This window comes from Electrophorus electricus, chromosome 14 (genome assembly GCF_013358815.1).
Source record: "Electrophorus electricus isolate fEleEle1 chromosome 14, fEleEle1.pri, whole genome shotgun sequence".
NCBI classification, from domain to species: Eukaryota; Metazoa; Chordata; class Actinopteri; order Gymnotiformes; family Gymnotidae; genus Electrophorus; species Electrophorus electricus.
This window is the reverse complement of record NC_049548.1, coordinates 6920190-6937124: the sequence shown is the minus strand read 5'-3', so window position 1 is coordinate 6937124 and position 16935 is coordinate 6920190. Positions and strand designations below refer to the sequence as shown.

Below are 16935 nucleotides of genomic sequence, written 5' to 3'. Positions count from 1 at the left end.
GAGGGAAAAAAAGCTGCAATTTGAGCTCCTTCTAGCAAATGCCATGTGAGATCCAACTTATGGGAATGAGGTTTGACACCAAAGGATGACTACTTTGGAAAATATGCTGGGGCTCTAATGACAAAGGAGGGACTAGAGTATGACATGTAAAATAATAAGGGCTTGCTTTCACTCACAAGAGAGGCCAATTCAACACATCAGTGTTCATTTTGATGAAGGTATGGCAACAAATTGGGGAAAAATACTCAGATGGTGTACTCCACAAGATCAGCTTCATAAAAATTAGTCGTCACTTGACGAAATATATATATATATATATATATATATATATATATATATATATATATATATATATATATATATATATATATATATATATTCCAGAGAAACAGAGAAATTGAGAAATGTTTCATCAACTGTGGGAAGTTCGAGGGTTCTAGGAACTGCAGAGGTTTGTGTTCAAAATTGCAGACATTTAAGTCTGGACATTAATTTCATGGGACTCTAACATTCTGTGATATATTCATATATTCATTTTCCTCACTTCATTGCCACCATAGCAACAACTGCCAATACTACAGAAACATCATTAATACAGTGTTTATTAGTATTAAAGAAACAAATACTTAATTGCGGTCGAAAGGTGTTCCACTAAGCCATCAGGAAGCCTTCTCTTGGTTTCTCTGGTATACAACTGATAGCATATATTGCAAGAGATACAATTGACCACTCCTGCAGAGTTGCAGGAGACTGAATGGCTGATCCTTTACATATTTCCAAACTTTTCTGCAGGAAGGGTTTATTCTCATTGCACATGCATGTATGTGAGGAATGGAGTTCTTGCATGCCACGGGATGTGAAGAGTATGGTCCCTTTTTAGTACCCATACTAACTCATCTAAATTGTGTGTAACACTTGGGGTCAAATCTGAAGCAGTTTAGACTTAACACAAATTCCAAGAGAATATCTGTGAGTGAGAAGGTTCTTCTCAGGTCATCAAGAACTCGCTTTAAACACCTCAAACTACTTTGTTAGGGATGACCATGTATAAACTTGTAATGTCCTCTGTAAAAAGGAGAGTGGTTGGGAGGCAATATATATTTAATATCACACCTGTATCCTTTATCCTTTATGTGTGGTGGGTGGGGAGGGGGGCAATTAAATTCCTAACGTTGAGATAGTTTAATAGCTTTTTTAAAAAAATGGGTTTTTTTTTAAATCAAACTGAATTGGATAAACAACAATTTGACATGTGTTTGGTTGAGACTGGAAATAATTTGGAGATTAAAGTCTTATGCAAAATGCAGTGAAAAATCAATGACTAGACTAGATGATGAATTTAATCTAGATAGCGTACTGTACATGTAAACTCACCAATTTCAAGAACTACGTTTCCCACTTAAAAGTGAGCATAAATGTATCTCGGGAGCTTCATGTGAATGACACTATTTGCTGCTCATATTTGAAGTGCATGTTTTGCGGTCTGTCTGCCTTAGTTCCTTGACAGGACCTCACAGTAGAAATCACTGCCTCTCACACAAGAGCAGCCCCTTTAGCACTTTTAACCTATGAGCCATTTTGACAGACATCACCCCTTTTCAGCTTACACTCCTGAGTGGAACATTAACATTTTCACACTAATTGATACCACATTGCATAGCTGCACACAGCCACGCAGTCACTCGCATTGATTGGTATTCTTGTTCCCCCCTCATCGCTCTCAGGCAGTGTGTAATCTGTGGTTAGCGTGCCACTTTTTCCACAGCCTCTTGGATCTGACATCATACAAACACTCTTGTGGTTTTGTGGTCAATCTCAATTAATAGTCCAGACCATGGTGGCGAAGAGGGATTATTTCAGCCATGCACGCTAAACAGACATCTCTCTTTCATGTCCCGTTGTAAGAGTTTGCTAAGCTGGTACTGAAATTTCAACACAAGAAAAACAGACCGTTTTACAGTTTATGTGTCTAGTAGTTATACTTTACAACATCAATAAACTATTCTAATTGGATTATTATCTTAAGTTATTTTTGTAGTTTGACGTTTGACTCATTTCAGAGTGTCTGGGAATATACATAATAGCCATTCTAACTGTGTAACACATCATCAAATGTTTCCCTCAGCCTCACGGTAGGCCTTGGTATTAGGCATTACAGAATAATGCCAACAAAGTACCAACACCTGAATATATTCCAGCCTGCAATACTAATACCTGAATATATCAGAGTCTAGTCTGCAATACTAATACCCAAATATACCAGTGTCCAGTCTGCAGTACTAATATCAGATTATACTCCAGTCTGTAATAATAATATCTCAAAATACTCCAGTCTGCAATACTGATATCTGAATATACTGGTCTACAATACTAATACCTGAATGTAGTCCAGTATATGCTGGTGTCTCTGTTTAGCAGTGGAGAGTTCAGAGTCAGTAATGGCTTCTCTGAGTGCCTGCTGGGTTATCAAGGCGTCCAGGTCGAGAACCAAGGACAGACGGCAATACAGACTGATAAACCTCTCCTTATACGCACAGAAGTGAACTGCGAACAGCAAAGAAACAAAAGAAGGAGGAAAAGTTATTCAGTGCAACACTGTAGCTAAAAGGCATAGTGGTGGGCTTCACGAGACATATCAGTGTTTATTTGGTTGGTTTTATCCTGTGTAAAACCATGATCATTATCATTTATATATAGAATGCTCAAGTACCTTGAAAGCCTATCATTATTTCCCCCAAGAACACTGAAAAGGCTGTTAAAAGTGTTGCCCCAATGGAAATTTGTGGGTAGTTTATGTCTGCTGTTTAGACAGAAACAATTCCACAGTGACACATTTCAAATTTCAATTTTCGAAAAAACATCAGCCTATCAGTCATTCAGTCATTTAGTGTTTTAAATTGCAAACAATGCTGTGCATATCAATAAGATTTGCTTTTACGAACCAAAGCACAGCCTACAACAAGGGGAGAAAAACGAATCGATCTGCCATTGTTTACACATATTTAGTTCAATTATGATATCGATTACTTGCTTAACCTTTCCTCATTTCCCAGTCTGCGGTGTGGGGGTGCGGGGGAAGGGGGACGGTGGTGTTTGGCCCGGCGCAGAGCACACTGCTCCCCTGCTGGGTTGTGCATGTGTGGGTCTGCATGATTTACTGAAGCTCCGCTAAGAGCATGATTGGAGGCAATGGAGAAGGGGGTGGGTGGGTGAGGTGGGGATGGAGGAATCTGTGCATTTTATAAGGCCAACTGAGCTAATATTGTAAGGGTTGAAACAGAAGCCAGTGTACCGAGCTCAAACATTTGAAGAGGGAGGTTAAGGAAGCCTGAGTGGGGCGTGTAGTGATTGGCCTGGCCTGGCGCTGTGCACACGTCGTCTGAGGCAGGCAGCAGCAAAAGAAAGGACACATTGTGACCCAGCTCTAGCACCTCCTGTGTGTACAGACGAAAGTGCTTGGCCTGTGCAGGGGACAGACACACACACACACGCATGTGCAGATGCACATGTACACACACATTTTAGCCAAAGTGAAACAATGGCACACCATATTAGCAAGAAAAAATTAAGACATTTAAATATAAAAAACTTTGTTTTTCAGTAAACGTGTGGCAAAATAAAGATAAGCATCATTAAAATAACCAGTATGAACTAAAGATTGTAAAGAGTAATTCAACAATACAGAACTACTATTATATATTATTAAAGTGTTTATGTACATATTCTTTATATAATTTGTATGTGTATATGTTATCTTTATGTGTAATTCTACATCCATGTGTCCAGTACCTGGTGCAGAGGTAGATTGATCTGGCGGAGCAGACTCTTAATGGCTGTCTGGAGCTCTGGAAGGAGCAGGGGAGCATGGCACTCTGCCTCCTGATCTGCTCTTTCCACCTCTACTGGGCCAGACAGAGTCTGCAGCCATTCCCACTCATCTCTGTGAGGAGAGGGACAGTAAACACACACACACACGCACACAGAGTGAGAAACATACTACTGACTAACTTCTGCTGATGTGTTCGGTCTAGGTTGTACCACTCCAGACCCCCGTTAAGAGATGGTGGAGTTTCCAGGACCAGGTGGGCAGCCAGGGAAGCCACACAAGTTCCTGATACAGGGAGCCGAGGCCCCGAGATGGAGGAAAACGCTTTATTTTCAGCCTGAACGTCTAGTCCTGAGACAAAATGCGGTGAAGTTCCCTCTATTTTAAAACTTGTGGCTGATAAGGCCATACAAAGACAGTGGTGGAGTCAGTGGCTGAGAAGCCACAGATGGCGTAATAAGGAGATATTTGATGCAGCTCCTGAGGATACAGAGGAATCTAGGGGGCCAATACTAGTGGAAAAAAGGTACATTTCTTTGCTCCAGAGATTTTCCTCGAGCCGTGAGTGGGCATCATCCTGTGTGAGCCTCCCGCTGACTTCCACACTCCGGCCCCCGTAGTAAATTTAGTTTTACTACCACACTAAGCGGCAGGATAATGCTCTCCCTGTCTGGACTTGCCTACTGGGGTCAACATCGTGACCTGAGATGAAAATAAATAAATAGCTCCTTTACTGAACAAAAACAAACAGGAGTTTTGTTTTGCTCATAAAAAATGGCCGTGTCAAAAAAGTATGTATGCCTGCGGTGAGGGGGAGCATTCCATGACAGCCCAGACTGTGGACATATTTCAATATTTCATCTTTACAGGAACACGCACCCTTCATTCATTCACGGGCCCAATGAGAAATGTCCGTTTGTCTGCTTATACATTATACAAGGTGTTTAACTGTGCTTATTTATCAGAGATAGGTGCCTGACATACATTCTGAATTCTATATGTAAACTATATACATAATTGGCATAATAGTTGTATGTGCAGGATGTTTTGCTGCTTAGATTAAACTCGGCAAGTTAGAGTTTAATTTCTAAATCATGGTCAGAAAGCATAAAGGTATGTGAAGGAGAGAGGCATTACACATGACAGGGTTATTCATTCGTTTGATCACTAACCAAAGACTAATGTACTGCTCTGGTTTCAAAACTAATGAGATTTCCAACTTCAATGCTGCTCAAATATTAACCTCAACACTAAGACATTAGCTAAAGGCTTAAAAGAAACATCAAAATTGCTCATGATCATTACAATGAATCTAATGATGCATCTCGTCCCATTAAAAATGATTTTAACTTTCTTTGTACTCTAACCATTAGAGTGCTATAAAGTGTGCTCAACTGAAGAAAGATGATGATAAAACCAAGAGGAAGAGTATGCAGATTTCCATATGGCGCTAACCTCGAGACGTTCCAGTTGTCCCGTATTCTGGCATGGCAGAGCATGTTGGGGGTTCGCTGTGGGACCAGCACCTTGATCTGGTCCACAGAGCTGCTGAGCTTCAGGTAGCCGAGGTAAAGCCCTGGAGACAGTCGGTGCTGGCTGCGCCGCTGGTACGCTAGGGTGTCCTGAGAAGAACAGCAGCAGCACAACTCCCTCACAGTACAACCAACACAAACACAGGGGCTCTCTGGACCCTTATTTGACTTGTGTGTTTGCCTTCACATTATTAAAGCTTGTCTAAAGAAAACAAATGACAGACATGAAGATGAAATCTTTTCCCATGAGAGCAGCATTGGTCCAGCAGTAATTCAAAATAAATCTGATATCAACCTTTAGGCCAACAGCGGCAGAGCTCAGTGCAGCCGTACCTGTATGGTGATGAGCAGAATGTCCAGGGCATATGGCTCCTCGGGCGTGGACAGAGACTTCCTCTGGCTCTGCAATTTGGATACCTGCATCCACTTCCCATTAAAGAAGGAATACAGGCTCTCCATCTCTCTTACGGTCACCAGCAGCACGTTGCCATGGCGATCCTTAATTGGCTCGTAGTGGACCCGGCCCAGGTTGTGGGTGCCCAGAAGGTTCTGTGTGCACAGAAAGATGCATAGCTGTGATTAAGAAAGGCTGTTCTCTGGATTAGTGAAATACTGATTGAACAGTACCACTATGTGTTCTATAGCACAGGCAAAATATGAAGCGAAGACAACAGTGCAGTAAGACAACAGTTGCATTTGTAAAACAAATAGCTCAAGCTGTTGGGCTTCAGAACACATAATTGGCCAGGATTATTCACTCTGAAATCAAGTGCATAAAAACTGCACAGCCTCCCACCTATAATGCACACGGAACCAGAAATAATACACACGCAACCAGAAATAATACACACGCAACCAGAAATAATACACACGCAACCAGAAATGTTCCAAATTTCTCACTGTGGATTACTGGATTCAATTCAATTTGTGTGCTGCGAATCACATTAGACTAATAAGGCACTAGAGAGTTTAATGAGGATCTGGAAGACCTGGAGCTGACCAGCCGCCACCAGCATCTTCTGCCTGGACTGCAATGTGGAGGAGGAGGATGTGGAAATAGCCATGCTCTGCCTTAGCCATCGGACATCCTCCCACATACAGGACAGCTGCAAAACACACACACACACACACACACACACACACACACAAACACACATAAAAACACACAAAAAACACATGCAAGAATGCACACACACACACACACACACACACACACACACACACACACACAAACACACAAGCATGCACATGCACACATATGAATCACACACAGATACAAATATTTACTTACATGTTGGGTCAATGCAAAGATTACTACAGCACCAGTGAGGTTCAGCTCTGTTTTGTCAGATTTAGTGTAGGAACCACGGTGCCATATAAAATATAATTATGATAAATAACATAAAATGGAACAGCATGTATTAAATTGGGATAACATGATGGTTATAAGATAGAATAAACCATAGGAAAATATTTGGACAGATGTCTCTGTCATTTCACAATAATCTATGGTTTAAAATACATCTCCAAACATGCTGTTACTTAACTAGAGTCGTTTTGCTCCCTCCATTACCCGGGCAGAGCGGTCAGGCCAAGTGTTTGTCATACCTTGGTAAACCACAGAAAGTCCTGCATGAGGGAGCTGCTGTAGGAGTCCTCCGCCTCCACGATGGGGATCTGGTCCTCATTAGTCACCAGCAGACTGTCCTTGTGATAAAACACTGCGGCTATGTAGATCCCTCTGGAGCCCGGGCGAGAGGACAAGCTTGGTGCGTGAGAGATTACCCCAGATGACAGAAGGCGGCAAGACATGCCATCATGAGAGCCGGGTTAAGTATATAATGTACACTGACCTTTTAAGACTTTTAACAAATTTAGTGGAGGAATGAAAGAGATGTTTCAGGCTTCTCGAGACCGACTGCTTCCGGCTGGAGTTCTGCAGCTTCAACATGTCTGAAAGATACAGGGGAGCAGGGCTTATTCACAAGAAGACTGAACTGAAAATAGACACACACACACATTTTCAGACACACACACACATTCTCAGACACATATACACAAACGCACATGCACGCACACACACACACACATACACACACAAAGACACAGAAACACAATATCCTTCTGAAAGCAAAAACAACTGAACAATAACTTGTGTGCAGTAATAGCTGGTAGCAGGGACGACCATGAAGGTAGCAGATTATGACAATGTGCATCACCAGGATGCTGCCGCCATGCAGAAAGAGAAAAACCTAAGAATGTTTTAAGAAGCCCAGGACAAAAGTGTGGCATTTTGTTATGCATTTAAAATGTCTGGAGAACAAAGAGACTGCAGGAGCAAAACACTAGAGCAGAAGGCCTGGCCGCATTTAGCCAGTTAACAGAGAGGCGCGGGCAGACAGAACAGTGTGAGTGTGTGTGCCTCAGGGCCTGTGAAGCGAGAGGGTCACAGGGGTCACACCACCGTCAGAAGAGTTATCTGCAGCGTTTCAGCCGCGTATCTCCCGTTTCTAATGTGGCCATATCAGCACGCCGTTCAGCGATGCCTATCTTCAGACGTCCCTGTTTTCATGAAATGAAGCGTCACGTTAATTGCCCCCCATGTAAACAGCGGGGCAGACGGAGCAGTCCATGCCGCTGAGAAGCTGTTTACAGCGCGTGAGTGGCGATCAGCAAGATGTAGCCACCACGAAAGCAATCACGCTAGTTCTAGCCTCTCTGTCTCCATGGGAGGGAGCGTGTGAGGGGGAACTTGCCAGTTAAAATCCCCCATCACCTCCTCCCCCCACCCCACCCCCTTGTGGACCACTGGTCTTACGAGCCCCAGAAGAGCCCTGTCCTTTTAACAGCTACTAGCAGTATCCACTAAACAGTATGTGCCCACTGACAAGGGGAAAAACTCGGGTGAAAGGTTCACTGTCTAAGTTCCACATATCTGTGCACTATGATCTTTCAATGATAAAATAACCAAAGCAGAACTAATGTATCTGTAAGCGGGCTAATGGTCTATTCCGCACTTCTTAAAACTTCAGATAACACTGATGTCTCATAATGGGAACTGTGTGCATCATCAAAGTCCTACTGCATGCAGTTCGTTGGGGGCAGAACACAGGATATTTCACTGAAACTCCACTTTGTTAATCAGATAGGAAATTAATGCCCATCTGCCCCTGCGCGGCGCTGCGCAGCATGAAGCCTCCTGTGCATGAGAGTGCATGGGAAGCTCCAGCAGCCATGGCTGCTGTTCAGGAGCGTGCTGATAACTCCCCCGGATTTGGACTTACTTCTTGCTCTGGAGGTTAACTGACTTTGACATGTGGATTATACGACATGAGTGCGCTGGCCTCCTGCGCCGCCAAACTGTCACCCCAAATAAATAAAGAAATGCCTTTTCATTTATGAAAATAAAAAATGGATCACCTTTGATTAATGACTTGGCAATCCATCTGTCTACCATGTGCACTGACTGTGACCATGAAAGGAGGTGAGTGAGAGAGAGAGTGGGAGTGTGCAGGAGAGATGCAGGGAGGAGTGATGGTAGCATTCTCCATTTTCTAAGTAATTTAGTGAAGGTCAACAGAGCCTTTTCAACATATGTGAAACTAGCAAGCTCATCTATAATGGTCATAGCAAGACTTTCCAGGGCCCCACTCACAGAAGCAGCTTACATAACTGGGCATAGAGTGGAGCTGAGGATGTGTGTGTGTGCTTGCGTGTGTGTGTGTGTGTGTGTGTGTGTGTGCGTGCGCGTGCACGCGCACGCACGTGTGAGTGTCTGTCACTGTGTCTCGTGCTGGAACACAGAGAGCTGTGTGTAGCACACACACACCCCTTGGTCTGTGAGAACCCTCTCAGCTCCACATATACACATCATAAATTAAGATAACCTCCCCTTAAATGAGCACTTTTTTGCCATGGTTTTTATAGTGGTGGCATTGTACCAGTGCTGATTAATTTTGCAGATTTATTTTCGAACACCGTCTCTCCAAAAATAAACTAGGTAAACACATCGCCCCTGCCAGCATGTGTGCTTGTGCGCACAGTACACACCAGCACACAGACACACTCAGTGAGAAACAAACACACTTGAGAGAGTACTATGTCTCAAGCACTCAAAATCAGCGAGGCCTAAAAGCTTAATTCTTCTTGAAACATGAACGCAGAGGGGTTTTCTGTCAGACATTGTGGGAGGCAATTTTATGTTTTTCTACTTTTCAGTGCAAATTCTTAAACATCACGAATCACACGGTGGTGGTGGTGGGGGGGGCGGGGGGGACGAACCGTAAACAGCTCTCAAATAGACTTTTTCTTCTAGAATCAATTATCCAGTATAATGTCGCCTGCGTCTCTGGCTGACGCCCCCCTGACATCATTGACTCATGTGTTGACTCATAAACAGATGAGTGATGCAGGCTTTTCTGCTTCTCCCTCCCTCTCCTCCCCGCCAGTGGCGACGCGCATAGCTGCCTAATGAAGCTGGTGTTTGTGAGTGCTGAGCTACTGTCAGCACGGTGAACAACACTCCTCTATGCCCCTCCAGCCGGCTTCAGGATTAGTGTGTGGGCCGTGGGCCAAGGCTGGCGCGCCGTGCTCTCTGCATACAGACCGAGCGCCGCGCTGAAGCCTCCCCGATCCGGAGAGGTGTTTGCGCTCAGGCCCTGGGCTTTACAAAGCTGCAGTATACGGGCGACACCACAGGCCCATAAATGCGTGGAATCCAAAATGGATAAATGCATTAAAAGATTATTTATGTACACAATTCCCAGCGCCATGCTCCTGTCTCCTGGCAGGTACGGAGGAGGCGTGAGGGAGGCTGAGAGAGTGCATTCACACTGCTCTGGGTGCGCATAATGGAGGCAAAACATTTTTACCATGCTTCATTTCGGTACTTCAAGACAGAGTTAATCTACTGAAAGATGGGTGAGCTTATAGGAAGATGAGAGTAACATGAGAGGACAGAAAACAGTTGACACAGGGTGAAAGAAAGAGCGACAGAGCGAAAGACTGACGCAAAAGACTTCTCTATGTCTGGTTAAAAAAACAGATGATGGGCATGAGATCATTTCTGCATTCTGCATGCCCCCTTACATCTGCTGTTTGAAGGTTATAGGCTTGCTTTGCATTTATGACACCACTCTGACATTCTTTGAACAGGCTGAGAGGGCAGGGATGCTAGAGGAAAGTACACTCATCACTACACCAGGTACTGTCGCTACTCGTAGATATATCTTCTCTGCATTGTTTAAACGGGCCCCATCACATACACTGCAGATCAAAATTAGAGAACACCACACAATTTCCTAAATGTCAAAGTCACTGTGTAGTCCTATGTGAATTTATCCTAACAGGAGTAAAAGAGCAGTATTTTAAGCTTATTACATGAGTTGTATATTTTCTAAAGCAGAGTATAAAAAACTCAAATAACATAATTGAAAAAGAACACTGATCAAATTTAGAGACCACTTTCAAATACCTGCAAGTTATTGGTGTTAATCTGGCACCTGGTGCTAATTTCCTTAATTATATGACAAACCCTATTTAAGTGGCAGCCTAACTTTCCAGTTTCTACTGACTTTGCAAGATGGTGAGCCGTTCCAAAGTGAATGAAACCCTCTGGCAGCAGGTTGTCCAGATGAAGGCCAAAGGGGTGATGCTATCAGCCATAGCAAAAGAAGTTGGTCGTTCCAAGTCTGTCATTTCTAGAATATTGCATCTTTACAAAATCACAAACTCATTCAAGTCCCCCAAGAAGGCTGGTTGCCCATGAAAGACAAATGCAAGAGAGCACAGGATAATGCGGAGAATGTCCATGGGTACTTGGTTCAACACTGCAGCTGGAATTGCTTGCCGGTTCAGCACTGAACAGGGTAAGGATCTGTCTCATCACACAGTGTCTCAACGTTTAAGAGCATTTGGAATGAAAGCCCACTCTGCAGTGACCAAACCTCTAACTGGCAGAAAGAATCAAAAGGCTAGATTAACCTTTTGCTGAGGAGCATGTTGTATGGACAGAGGAGGAATGGTCCAGAGTTCACTTTATTGATGAAAGCAAGTTTAATTTATTTGGGTCTGATGGGAAACACCATGTTTGTCGACAAACTGGGGAAAGACTGAACCCAAAGTGTGTAAAGAAGTCACTGAGAGGTGGAGGAGGAAGTGTCATGGTTTGGGGAATGTTTTCAGCAGCAGTAGTTGGACCTCTCATACAGCTACATGGCAGAGTGAACGCAAGTGTGTATGAGAACTTTCATCAACAACACGTCATTCCTTCCTTGTGTTCATCACTCAATCAGCCAGCAATTTTAATGCAGGACAATGCCCCCTGTCACACAGCAAAACAGGTAAAGCAGTTCCTTGAAACTGACAACATTGATGCATTGAAATGGCCAGTCCAGAGTCCTGATCCAAACCCAAAATAAAACCTCTGGAAAATCCTTGTTGACAAAGTTATGGCCAAGAAATCCACAAGTCACCGAACTGTGGAAGAGACTGCAAGAAGAATGTACCAAAATCACACCAGAGCAGTGTGAGAGACTAGTGATGTCCTATGGCTGCAGATGTGCTGAAGTCATTAAAAGCAACAGCCTGTACACTTCCTACCGATTGGTGACTGTTGTAACCTTCAGAAAATTTAGTTATAATCTTTCTCTGTGCTACATTCATTGCTATTCTCTAATTTTGATCATTAAGTTTTTACCAAAATAAAGATTTTATGTTGAAATGCCTTGGTTACTTTGTGAAACACTGTTCTAGTGGCATGGTATACTCCTAACAAAAAGATCCTTCAAATGTTGACCAATGAAGATTACATTATTTCTGAAAAAATCAAGTGTTCATAATTTGTTCTCTAATTTTGCTCTCCAGTGTATATAACGTAATATTAAGATTGAAGTATGTTATAATAAAATATAGTTCCACCTAATTTAAAGGTGCCCAGTTGGAAATTCAGCTGTATTCTAACAGAAGGTCCAGCCACTCAAGACATTCAAAACCTCAGTATGCCTGACCATGGCTGGAAATAAACACTTCAGGTCAAATGTAAAGGGCCATCAACGTGTTATAAGCTAAACAAACAAATAATTAAATACTTCATGTACAAAATAAAATATAGTTCTAAGACAATGACCACTCACTGAGAGTAACTCCAAGCTCAGACCAAGCTAGACAACTACACAAGCTAAAACAAACAACACCGGCAGTCAAGGCAAAAAAGAAAAAGCCGCTTATCCACTACAGCAAGGGCCTGTGTTCAAAAGAAACAGAGGGGGAGTGACAAAGAGGCATGATTCTCATACATGCTTTAAATAAGAGTGCTTGGTAGAGTGTGTATCTGCGTGTGTGTTTGGGTGTTTGTACCTCTACAGCTGTGATGTTGTGTAGGGCGTGTGCATTTGTATCTCCACAGCTATAGTGTTGTGTTGAGTGTGTGTTTGTTTCTACTTCCATAGCTGTAGTGTTGTGTTGAGTGTGTGTGTGGGTTTGTATTTGTTCATCCACAGGTGTGTTGTGTAAGTGTTGTGGAACGTGTATTTGTGTACCTCCACAGCTGTAGTGTTGTGTAGTGTGTGTGTGTTTGTGTACTTTCACAGCTATTGTACTGTAGTGTATGTGTTTGTGGGTTTGTACCTCCAGACCTGTAGTATTGTGCGGTTGGCGTGTGTGGGTCTGTGTGTGTGTGCGTGTGCATTTGTACTTCCACAGCACTAGTATAGCTTATGGTGTGTGTGTGTGTGTTTGTACCTCCACAGCTGTAGTGTTGGTGTGTGGCGCGGACCTGCTGGAGCAGCCTCTCCATGGCCTCAACATGCCCTCTCCGACGGGACTCTCGTCCATCACACTCCTTCCAGTCTGACACACACACACACACACACACACACACACACACACACACACACACAAACAGTTCATATTACACCTCTGAGATTTTGTTATACTGCTCTCTGAATAACCATCTGTACTTAGTATAAACAGTTTTTTTAACCTTACAGAGATACTAAAACACCATCTCAAAACCCTGTTCAAAAAATCTGAATCAGTTTAGTTTGTGTGTAAACATATTGGTAATAAAAATAAGGAAGTACAGTAAACTATAAACTGTTAACATAGTCAATGAACACCACCATGTGCATATATGAAGCACCTAGAAAAAAGGCTTCTTCCCTTGGTTACACACTTTAACACCTTTACTTAGTAGGTGAAATCATATTAAAAAAACATCTGGACATCTAATATACCGTTACATATTGCATATTGCAAGGTTGGATGTGAGGAGAGATTTAAACTTCAAAACCCTCCATTCTGAGCCCATCACTGCATTGTACAGTTTATTTCTCTGTATGCTGTACATGGAGGACAACCTTTATTTGCTCTGACTATATGAGACTGATTAGGCTGCCTCTAAGCCTAAGGCTTCACCACAAATTAATGGGAGCATATAACTTCAGACGACCAAATCAGATTTGCCAAGCCGCGTTTAAACCTCAATGAGCCACTTGAGATTAGCAACCCGCAGCTTCAAAAACAGCACTTTAGGAGACAAATGACTACATGCATGTGCAATGCAAACAGCATTAAACACGTTCTTGTCTGCGAGAGTCTAGGTTCATATTTTCTTGCAAAGTTTACAATGAAAACTGTAGTATTACAAAACGCCCCATTTTGCGCAGCTAAATCTCAGCCCCGTGACTGAGTGTAGTTTCTATTTATGTATTGAGCAGCCATTTGATGTATAGTGAGCCAATACTTGTAACACTGGGGTTTGTAACATTGCTTTCATTTGCACTCCCAGTAGCACTTCTAAAGAGGCACCTCGAGGTCAGCCACAGAGAACAGCGGCGGCACGACATGCCAAGTAAGTCGTGACAGTCAAATAATGGCAGATGTTCAGCACTCAGGGACATGCAGCACCCCATCTACAAACATCCCCATGTTCAACTAGCCTTTCATTTGACAGAATTATAAATATGAGACATCTTGATTCAAGAATGTTTTAGCTGTAGGGAACATTTGGTCTCTGGTAGACCTACAACATACTGAGTTCATTATTACTATACACAATGATGTCTGCAGAGAACTGTTAAGGTGTACAATGACATCTGCTGAGAACTGTTACTGGGTACTGTGATGTCTCAGACAACTGTTACAGCATATGATGATGTCAGCAGATAACAATTACTACATGTTGGCAGAGAGCATGCAGTGATGTTGGCAGAGAACCGTTACTGCATACAGTGATGTCAGCAGAGAACTGCTGCTGCATACAGTGATGTCAGCAGAGAAGTTACTACAAATGGTGATGACAGTAGAGAATCTTTACTGCATCCGGTGATGACAGCAGAGAACTGTTACTCTATACAGTGATGACAGCAGAGAACCATTACTTCATACGGTGATGACAACAGAGACATGGCAGTGAATATATGTTAACCTACTGGAGGGAACAGCACAAGGGGGCTGAGAGGGCTGCGCTCGTCCCCAGCCCTTCATGTTGTATGCAGATACCCGGACATAGTACTGTCTTCCCTGAGAGAGAGACGCACGCACGCACGCACACACACACGCACCCCCCCCCCCACACACACACACACACGCGCACACACACACGCACACACACAAGAAGTATAACATTATTACTGCAGTTGTCTTAGATATGATGGGATGTTTTCCATATTGTAAAACCTCATTATATATATATATATATATATATATATATATATATATATATATATATATGTATGTATTATGTATGTATGTATTTGTGTGTGTGTGTGTGTGTAAATAATTAACAAACAATTCTTAATAACTAATAACACATTGATATATAATGCACACCTTTTTTATTTGTGTAACTATTTGTCTAAACAACTGTAACAACACAAACGCTGAGAAGAACAACGTTTATTGAACCCAGAATTGTAGGGAAGGTCCAGGGCCAAAAAGCAAGAGGAATGAGTTACAGAAACAAGACAAGAATAGATAACAACAGAACACCGAAGCTAACCTTAAAAAAAGGAGGCTAACTAGATAAACGAGGGATACAAAACACAGGGTAACCATTATGTAGAAACCGTAAAACAGAGCAGTACATCTAACATGAAATATATAACATCAAACAATGACCAGTAACAAGACAGGGAAAAAACCCAGGGCTTAAAGACACAAGGTACTAACAGCAGACACCTGGGGCTGATTACACAGGGGAAGAATAACAAAACAGACACAGGTGGGAGGTGTGGCTAAGGTGGGGCACAGAACCAAAACAAACAGAAAGCACATGGCTAGATAAGAAACTGAAACAAAGAACACATGATGGAGCATAGCCATGGGAACCGCGATGCCAGAGGAGGGGTAACCGTGACAATAACCATAAACTGAATTGCAAGACCATATTTCTTCACAATTATAATGTATTGAGCTAGGTTTGGGATCCAGAGTGTAGGTGTTAAACTATGAATTTGAATCTTGCAACAAATTAATCAGGCAAGCCAAGCACCTACAGGGTTTTAAGGCACACATTTCTAAAATTCCATCTTGTAATTGTCTTTGAAGGTTCTCTAAAGAGTACAGTGCATGTATGATTAACCATAAGACCGGAAAACTAGAAAAGTAAACCATCGTTCAAAGAGAGTTTTGTTGGCTCTCCATGCTTACCGTAGTAAGACCTGTTATTGTGCACCTGAGAGACTGGAGATTCTCTAGGATCATCTCTCCCACTAATAAAGAGAAGTCCTTTAGACAGCTCCAATCCACTGCCAGAAACAGCCCACAGCACAGAGCAGAGAAAAGGACAGAGCAGATTAACTTGAGACTTAGTCAACGTAGGAACAATATCAAACAACAGAGTAATGCACAAGGACACAAGGCCTATAAAGAGACTTTTACACTAGAAGTTCCTTTAATTGGATTCTCTGAACAAATTTTATCCTAACAAACATATTTTAACTCAAAGATGACAAATTTATTGGAAAAGGGGGATGAGAAAAACCTATTGTCAGTGACTTCTAAAGTAGAGGAGTGAGACACAGTAACTCGTGTGTTTTTCAATAAACTGGGGTGCTGAGGTGGGAGGGCTCACCTTTATATTTGGTGACCACAGCTGAGTTCATGCTTACTGGTTCCTGGAAGGTGACAGTCAGAGACGTACTGCTGCTCACAGTCAAGCGCACAGCCGCCGGAGCCTCTGGAGCCTCTGCCATGCAAGGTCAAAGGTCAGACATGAAATGAGATCTAAGGCCTGCTATTAAAAGACAAGGTGGAGAAAGTATCATTATATTCTTTGACTAGGATTCTATAAATTTGACATGTAATATCCACAAGGTCATTTAGCATATTGTTCCATGGGGTGTACCTTCTGCCACCAATCGCAGAGCATCTTGCTGAGAGGCACAGACGGTTAACCACTTAATATTGCTGGTGTTAAAAGATGAGACATGGCTGGTCTGATCTCATAAGAATTCCTTACAACCAGGACAAATTAGTATGCAGGTATACCTCTGTCTAATTAGATGACTCGTTTATTGCAGGTCTGTAAATTATTTGACATGATTTGGGAACTATTTTGGCTAACTCAGGAAAGTG

At 42.6% G+C, this 16935-nt stretch overlaps 1 protein-coding gene across 1 annotated transcript in view; it reads right to left on the bottom strand.

Moving 5' to 3' along the window:
* ankfn1 (ankyrin repeat and fibronectin type III domain containing 1) overlaps positions 1-16935 on the bottom strand; it is a 59736-nt gene that overhangs the window by 4304 nt on the left and 38497 nt on the right. Inside the window, exons 11-22 of the mRNA XM_027013329.2 lie at positions 16433-16546; positions 16009-16106; positions 14790-14880; positions 13099-13206; positions 7212-7311; positions 6967-7099; positions 6348-6464; positions 5692-5907; positions 5282-5448; positions 3790-3940; positions 3293-3461; positions 2378-2544 (exon numbers count right to left, since the gene is read on the bottom strand). Of these exons, the coding sequence (XP_026869130.2) occupies positions 2378-2544; positions 3293-3461; positions 3790-3940; positions 5282-5448; positions 5692-5907; positions 6348-6464; positions 6967-7099; positions 7212-7311; positions 13099-13206; positions 14790-14880; positions 16009-16106; positions 16433-16546 (1631 nt within the window). The remainder of the gene's footprint in view (positions 1-2377; positions 2545-3292; positions 3462-3789; positions 3941-5281; positions 5449-5691; positions 5908-6347; positions 6465-6966; positions 7100-7211; positions 7312-13098; positions 13207-14789; positions 14881-16008; positions 16107-16432; positions 16547-16935) is intronic.